At 49.5% G+C, this 8741-nt stretch overlaps 1 protein-coding gene across 1 annotated transcript; it reads left to right on the forward strand.

Moving 5' to 3' along the window:
- The first annotated feature begins 1303 nt into the window (after positions 1 to 1303).
- On the forward strand, positions 1304 to 8368 carry ZNF367 (zinc finger protein 367). Its single transcript, XM_074931785.1, has 5 exons — positions 1304 to 1645; positions 2285 to 2435; positions 4533 to 4652; positions 5069 to 5207; positions 5719 to 8368. The coding sequence occupies exons 1-5, from the start codon at positions 1304 to 1306 to the stop codon at positions 5957 to 5959; spliced, it is 993 nt and encodes a 330-aa protein (XP_074787886.1). The 3' UTR covers positions 5960 to 8368.
- Positions 8369 to 8741: the final 373 nt, after the last annotated feature.

The raw sequence follows: 8741 nt of genomic DNA on the forward strand, positions 1-8741 counted from the left end.
GTCCTATATTAAAACTAGTAATCTGCACAAACTTTTAATGCCAACGTGCCAGAAACGCCTCCTAAAATTCCCGTCTGGGGGCCGGTAAGACGGCTGCGGGTCGGGGCAGCCCCGCAGCCGCTTGGCACATCTGCCACCCGCTTCTTGGCCTCCCGGGACCGGTGCCTGTTGCCCCGCGGGCAGCAGGACCCGCCAGCCGGGCTGCCGCTGGCTAACGGCTGCGGGGGAGCCGCTGCTGGGAGGGGCATCTCCCCAGCGCCCCGCCGCCGTTAACGGCCGCGGTGACGGCGGCGGCACTTCACGGGCGAACCTTCCCCGCCGGCCAGCGCGCTCCCAGCTGTGCCCGCCGTGGAGGGTAGAGCCGCGGCAGGGGAAGGGGAATGAGCCGGCTTAGCCCTCCGCCGCAGAGGGTGTCCCGCCGACGCGCGGCAGCGCTGCGCCGCCAGACGGCCCCTTTAAACCGCGCACCCGCCGCGCCGCGCGGCGGCCGCGCCAAGGCCCCGCGCCGCCGCGCCGATTGGCCCAAGCCGCCGGGCCGCGGCCAGCGCGCGCCAAGCCCGCCCGGGCGCGCCGGGCGCGACTCCTCCCCCCCGCTCCCCGCGCCGCCGCCGCGGGCCAACCAGCGCCTCCGCCGAGGCAGGGAGCGGCGGCGGGGCGGGGCGGCCCAGCGGCCCGCGAGCCCACTCAGTTTCGAATGCCGCCCGAGAGCCGGAGGCCCGTCCAATAGGGCGGCAGAAGCGAAGCCGCGTCCCGCCCGGGCCCCGCCTCCGGGGGCGGGGCCGCCGGCTTCTCGCCTAGCGGTTGGTCGGCGGGAACCGCCGCTCCGTGACGCTGGCGGCGAGTTGGGTGATTGGTTACGCTCAGGCGCGAAATGTAACGCGGGAAAATCTAGGGCTCGGCCTGGGCTGTGTGCGCGGAGGGGTCGCGGCGGCTCCTCCTCGGGCATCGCCGGGACCGGGACTGCCAGCGGGGTCGGCGCCGCTTCGGAAAGGTGCGGGGAGGCTGCGGCTGCTTTACCCCGGCCGCTGCTATGGCTGGGGGCCGCCGCTGACTTTGCAGATCCGCTCGGGGGTGGCCGCGGAGAGGGGGGTGGTGCACCGAGACCCCGCCGGGAGCCGCCGTCCCCGGCGATGAGCGGCTGAGGCGGGCCTAGGCGGCGGCAGGTGGCGGCGGCCGCGGGACCTCCGTGCCGCTCCGCACCACTCATCCTGGGACGCGGGCTCGAACAGCGGAGCTGAGCCGCCGCGGAGCGCCCCCCTTCCCTCACCCCCCTTCCCGCGCCGGTGCCCGCGAGGCGTCGGCGATGGCGGAGCGGCTGCCGCCGGCCGCCCCGGTGTTTTTTTGCCAGGACTCCCCGAAGCGTGTCCTGGTTTCCGTTATCAAAACCACCCCGATCAAGCCCTCCTCGCGGGGAGGCGGCGAGGACCCGGCGGCCGTCCCGCCCGTCCCCACCAGCCCCGGCTTCAGCGACTTCATGGTCTACCCCTGGCGCTGGGGCGAGAACGCCCACAACGTGACCCTCAGCCCCGGCGGCACCGCCGTCCCCTCGGCCCTACCGCCGCCCCGCGGGGGAGCGGGCAGAGCCCCCGCCGCGGACGAGGAGAAGGCGGGGAGCCCGGGCAGCGGCAGGCACCGGCACCTGAAGGTGAGCGCGGGGCGGGGCGGGCGGCGCTGCGGCAGGGCGGGCGGGCGGGCGGCGCCGTTCGGAGTGACTCCGCGCCGCGCGCCCCTCCCCCTCCGCCCGGAGATTTAAAGTGAAGTCACTTCCGGCAGCCGCGCGCGCGCCCCGGCGCGGGGACGGGGACGGGAACGGGAACGGGACGGGGAGCCGAGCCGAGCCGAGCCGAGCCGAGCCGAGCCGAGCCGAGCCGAGTCCAGCCCAGCCCAGCCCAGCGCCGCCCGCAGGCGGAGCGGAGCCGGCGAGGCTTCTGTCCCTCCTCCCCACGTTTAAAATCAAAAGGGGAAAAAAAAGGCAAAGAAAGAAAACAAGTTGTCTTCTACTTCATCTGTTCCTCCCCACTTCACTGAGTGCAGGTCAGTGCGCTGGCGGTGCCTGAAGTTCCCCAGCCGCACCTGCCGGCCGTGGTCAGGGTGTTGGGAGCAAGTCAGCGGAGGGCTTGTCACTCTCCAGTTTGGTTAACGGCTAAACCACCAAGGCTGTCACAGCACCCGTCCTCGGTCCTGCTCGTGACTTGAAAGTCGCTTTAAGGAAAGTTGTGGGATTTGGCCAAACTGCAGAGGTGGGAATGTGTGGGATTTCAGTTACATAATTGTTTCAATGCAGGATGGGATAAGGCGTGGCCGGCCAAGAGCAGACACTGTCCGTGACCTGATCAGTGAAGGAGAGCACTCTTCCAGCAGGATACGTTGCAATATCTGCAACAGGGTCTTTCCACGAGAGAAATCCCTTCAGGCCCACAAGAGAACTCATACCGGTGAGTAAAGGGAAGGTGTGAAGAGCTGGTGTAGGCATCTTAGGAAGCAGCAAGGAAAGAATTAAAACCACCCACAAACAATAAAGAAACCCCAACAAACTCAGTCTGTTAATATTTTACTGTAACTGTTAAATTAATCATACTTCTATTCCAATGCTTGTTAGTGCAAGTCTTTGTTATGGGAAAGCATAGCAACAATTTGGACTCTAAAAGTATAGGCAAATTCTGTAAATATTTTATCTGCTTCTGTCACAGGCTTACTTCATAAGAGGGAGAACTTCTCTTGATCTTGGTGCTCTGTACATGGTAGCACATTTTATTCTGACTGCCTTTTCTGTGTGGTTTGTTTCCTTCTTGATGGTGTGTTTTCGACAGAACAATTGAAGTTTAGCTGTAATACGAGACAGTAACTTAGAAACTGGCTGTGTGAGCTGACACAGGCAGGATGCAGGAACAACCACAAAACCACAGATGATACAGAAAGAGTAAATTTGTTCTCGTTACTTCCCTAAGGGGATCTCCGTAGGAGCACCTGTGCAGAGGCATGCAAGTGGAGATGCAGGCATTGCGAAGCTCAATCCTGGCTAGCCAGAAAGAGAAGAATGAAAAGATCTCAAACCTGCTGCTTTTGCAGGTGTAGTTTTCCACTGTGCTTTCATCTTTCCCACAGCAGGGCAGGCATCTCAAGGATGTTTGATAAAGTGCCTCTGAGTCTCTCACAAGCCTGTGTTATCTAAACGCAGACATTCTACCCATCAAGCACACAAAGCTAAACAATTAGTATGATGTATGTGTTTCACTTGAGTGTGTTTACAATCCTCTGTGCCAATTTTCCATTGTATTGCCACAGTGGCTGGTAACTTTGGCAGTGTAACACCCCAGAAATGTAGCTTTAAATGCTGAGAAAGGCATTCAAATGCTTAAAATCACCATCCAGTCTCTCCTACCACTTAGAATTCATTTCCTGGGGTGGAGGTGGTCACACGAACTTACTGAACTGTATGTAGAAGGCAACTCGCAGCTAAGTTAAAATGTAGGATCAACTACTCAGTACCTGAGTGAGCTTCAAGTGAACACGAGATGCTATTTTTTTTTTAAACCAAGTGAATACTTTTTTTTTTTTCCCTTTGTTCCAACAGGACTCCATTTGCAACGGACTCAACCACTAACACTCCCCCCAGACACCCAAAACAAACAAACAAAACCGCAGAAAAGCCTTTGCTCCTGTGGTCTTTTTCTGACTCAAGTCACTAAGACTAATCTAGGTGCTAATATTAAGCAGCATTTTCCTCATGCTCTTTGATCAAAAGATGTTTTTATTTCACACTGGTTGTATTATGTGTTGAACTTGTATGAACTACTTTACTGAACTACTGAGCAGAGCTTACCCTGGTGTTATTCCTGTGACTTAAGTCAGCATCACCCTCATTTTGTCATCCTTCCTGAGGAGCGGTGGCCTAGCATGCCTTTGCATAGTTGCTCACAGTCAGATCCTCTTGAGGGAGGAGACACTTGCTATCTCTGTTCTTCTCATTGCACTTTGCATGGGGAAATCTTCCTTGATGACAGACATAAGAAAACTTTCCTGGCTTAAGTCTGGAATAAATTTCTCTTGCAACCTCCATTTATCCATTACAACTTTTCTCAAATAGTCTTCCCTAATAGGTATTTTCACAACTTTGTATATTACTATACTGTTGAGCTCAGTTATTTTATTGTAGTTCAGGCTATTTTAAGGATAAAACTTAGCTGGTTACAACTTGAATTACATTACTTGTCCATTTATTCATTTCACTTTGTGTGTTTCTTGCTCTATAGGTGCTTAGTTTCATGGGACAAAGTATATGTAGTGCTGTGCAAGAGGCTTAAATCAGAAAATATGACAAGGAAAAATATAATTTTGGTTTGTGGGTGGGTTTTTTTTTTAAGTGGATCTCTCTTATTTGATACACTAGGGCTTTTTAAGTAGGTGCAAGCATCCAAGTGAGTAGAAAGACAGCTCGCCTGTGTAAATCTCAAGCCAGGGACCACCCCTAGTTTCTGTGAATTTTCTTTTACATTCAGCTTTCATAAATCTGTTCTGTTATTATTTTTAAGGTGAAAGGCCTTATTTGTGTGACTACCCAGATTGCGGGAAAGCCTTTGTTCAGAGTGGGCAGCTCAAAACTCACCAGCGTCTCCACACAGGGGAGAAACCTTTCGTCTGCTCGGAGAATGGTGAGCCCTCAAAGAACAATTTGCAGCTTTCAGAACTAGGGTCAGTCTAGTACTGGCAACGCATGCACGTTCACATGGCAAAGATCTATTAAATCTTCAGATTTTAATTTTGGAGGAGCTTGTAGGGAAGGGAGGAGCCATGTAGAATCTACATAATCATGCAAGGATGTATCTAAGGATTGCATGGTTTATTATGCAAGTAGGTTATCGGTAATTCTGTCAGTTGATACTAATGTATAAAATGATGGGGCATGTTATGAACCTTGCAACTAGAGCTTGCTGTTTTCAACCAAACCTAGGCTTTTGTGGGTGAGGAAGGTCAGGTTCACCAGCATCTTCATCCCACAGAAGAGTGATGCTTACTCGTTGGCTGCCTTCTGTAATGTGTTCTTTATTGTCACTTCATGTTTTTTAAGGCTGTTTAAGCAGATTCACGCATGCAAACCGTCATTGCCCCAAACATCCATATGCCCGACTGAAGAGGGAAGAGCTCCCAGACAGGCTGAGTAAGAAGCAGACGGCTGACAATAAAGCTGTGGCTGAGTGGCTAGCAAAGTAAGTTCCCTCATGGTCTCATCTTTTTCTAAAGACTTAGAAGGGTGGTCACGTTATTCTCAGGGGCAAAAAACCCCCAAACAAACCAAAACCAGCTGTTCCTCCAGTACAGATCATTCCAGCCTTGCCTTTCTGCATGATTTTTTTTTTTTTTTTCCCCCCATCTCTGCTTAAATGATTCTTTTTGGGTGATCAACACCTGCTAATACCTTGTTAGTTCTACAGTCTGGCTGAATTTGCATCTGTGTGAGGGGTGACAATTGCATGTATGGGAACACCAGGTAGGGAAGTCTGTCACAGATGTTACTTGGGCACTTTACTCCTAAAATACTGAATAAAGGAAGTTTCTAACAGCTTAAGTACTACCATATAAGGGCTACAAGATAAAGCCAAATGCAGTGCTTAGTTGGCTGCAAGCTAATACTTGGGGAGGTTTTTGCCAGCTTTGAACTGTTGGTGTTCAAGTCAGTTGTATGTATTTTAAGAGCATTCCCCACATTTGATTTCGTAGATACTGGGAGACTAGAGAACAGCGTGCTCCTGCTTTGAAAACTAAAACCATCGAGAAAACAGATCAGGAACAGCAGGACCCAATGGAATATCTTCAATCTGATGAAGAGGATGATGAAGAGGGAAACAGCGCTCATTCAGCAGCTCGCCGCCTCCGCCTCCAGGAACAGCGTGAACGCATGCATGGTGCACTGGCTCTCATTGAGCTTGCAAACCTAGCTGTGGCACCACTGCGACAGTAGATGGGAACAGAGTCTGCCTATACAAAATGTACTTCTGGGTGGTACTTAACCAGTTAGATCCTGAGCATAAGCTAAGCACCTTATTTGCTTCTTATAGGCTGCTATTCTGTAGAATTTATGAAGAATGTTGTTGCCTCATAACATGGGGTGAGAGAATTGCACTTTTTGTAGGGTAAAAGACAGTTGTAAAGTTTCTAAGTCTTTTGTAAATACAGGACTGCATAATGCAGGGTTGACAAATTTATGTGTTGTGGGAAGCTAGATTTTGCAAGGTTAACTCATTTATTTGAATCAGTTTTCACAGAAAGCACTTTCTGAAGAAGGTGTTTGCGATTAGCAGAATGGTACACATGTCCAAAGAAGGCTGACACAAAGAAAAGAATCTGACTATTGAAGCACATTTTTTAATTAAGTGGTAGGTCTGAAGATACTGCTAAGCAGCAGTGAAATCACATTTCTTTAGTGTCAGTGCATCTTTACCTAGTATAACTGAGGTGGGAGGCAAAACTCAGTTAACTTGAAGAGGGGAAGAAAATGCTTCATGCAGGAAATTAAGATTGTTCAGGATTTTCACTGTGACTGCTCAAGGTAGGAGGCTTGACTTTGCCATTTTAAATTTCCTGATTTGATTTCAGTAGAATCTCTTGGCAGCACTTGTTATTCCTAATGTGATGTTAGGAAGTTTTGCACGTTGTTTGGTTTATCTGAAAATGATTAGTCTTGCAAAGTCTAGACAAAGGTAGACATTTGGTAGTATTTTTTTTCAGATGTTTTTGGACCCTGTAGTGATTTGGCACTTGATTTTCTTAATAAAGGGGATATTTACAGGGTGGTATGGATATGTAGTAAACTATTGTAGACCTCTTATTAGCAAACACTAAGTTTTGAAGTATTGCTTTTATATGATTATTAGCGAATAGAAGCCTCCGTACTTTCTGTGCATAAAGCCACCTTATTGCTTTACTTCAGGATAACATGCCGATTTTGTGTTCACTAACAGTAGCACAGCTATTAATTAAACACTGCAGAAAAGTATTCACTATACAACTAGAAAATAGGCTTCCAAAGATAGTTACAAGTGTGTTAACAGTGTGATTCCATGTATTTCCCAAATAAATGAAGTTACAGAACTCTGCCTAGTACTCAGATGTTGATATAAAATGTTTAGCAGGATATCTCTTCACTTCGTGAATGTTGTAGACTTTCAAACAGCATTGTCTCATGGTGATCTTTTTCTGTATTTTGCTTTGAAGGCAACCAGAGATTCCTGCTATGTTAATGAAACTTTGTTTTCAGGTTGGACATTTTGTTGTGTGTTTAGTATTCTCTTTTTTTATTTTTTAAGCTACTGCTTTAGGGGATATTAATAATTTGTATTTACTGACCTGCTTGCTTTAACTCCTTCCTCTCATTGAAGGTCAGGAAATTCATACGAGAAGGGAAGCTACTTTCCCTCTCGCTTAAACAAGAGAAAGACATAATTTTATCGATCACTTGATATAGGCTGACCAGATGGGTACAGCTTTTCCAGAAAAGTAGCCTGATTTTACAACAGAAACTGCAACTGTTGCATTATGTTCTCTGATTGATAATCTGTTGTGGTTGAAAATCTTATTAACCCAGTTTGTTTAAATAATATAGTGATGCACTTAACTGAAGAGTAATTGAATAATTAAAAAAACAAACCACTTTCATTGAATGTAAATAATTTTGCACCAGTGATACGGTTTAACTTTTGCTTCCAGCTCCTAAAGTTAGCTGACACCAGGCTCATTTGTTTCTGTTTTAAGTCTTTTAAGCTTAAAAATATGAAACACTGTAGTGGTTCTAGGCTTCTTAGCCTGTGTAAAACTGGTAATTTGTGCAGGTTCAGAGTTTCTCAAACGTTCCAGTTGGCTGAATGCAAATAGTCTGATCCCAAAATGAGCCCTGAGTGTAAATTGGTTGTACTTCTGGTTCGTAACTCCGAATTACTCCTGAGTAGTATCTCACAGGGCATGACTGTGTAATTACCAGCCAGTTGCAGACTTACTTCATTAGGATTGATTCGCCCCCCCCCGCCCCGTCAGCTGTAATGCTTCGGGCAACTCGCAGAGTAAAATATCATGTAAAATAAGAGATGTGGAAGACTTTTATTAAGAAGTGATTACATACAAGTAATCTTGAAGTGTTTGGTGTTTCAAAAGATTAAGTTGTAGTTTGGCATGACTTAACAGCAGAAGAGTGGATGTGCTATCATTTTGATGGACGCTTTGAATAAAAACTTGGTTTGATTTTCAAGTTTACGGTGTGCTGTTTGGTACTTTCTCATTTCTGTAATCCTGCCAGCCTGACTTGCTGCGAAGCATGAAGATGTTTGTTTTCCCTGTTTTAGTCTGACACAAGTTAACCACTCACAGCAAATTTTTGAACGCTTTTTCAGTTTGGCAAACTTGCGGGAGTTCCCTTGAAGCCAAGTGCAGGCCTGCGGTGCTGCGGTGGGGGCCCGGGCCTGGGAGCCCTGCTGGGCGGGGGTGGGCTGCAGCCCTCGGCCAGCCGTCTGCCTTCGGGTGGTTCGACCCTCTCCCTTCCCTGACATCGGGCGCTCGGAGATGTTGAGCTCCCTGCCCGTGAGGCTAGTTTAAAAACGAAGCCAACGGGTGCCGGCAGAGGGTACCGGTGCCTCCTGGCGTGGCGCCCCCGGAGGCGGCGGCAGGTCGTGCTGCGTTTTTACCCCGAGTACGAGTACCTTCCCTTTCGGCCGAGCCCCGAGAAGCCGCCGTGGCTGTGGGCTGGCGCTGCC

Source organism: Athene noctua, chromosome Z (assembly GCF_965140245.1).
Source record: "Athene noctua chromosome Z, bAthNoc1.hap1.1, whole genome shotgun sequence".
In the NCBI taxonomy this organism is placed as follows: domain Eukaryota; kingdom Metazoa; phylum Chordata; class Aves; order Strigiformes; family Strigidae; genus Athene; species Athene noctua.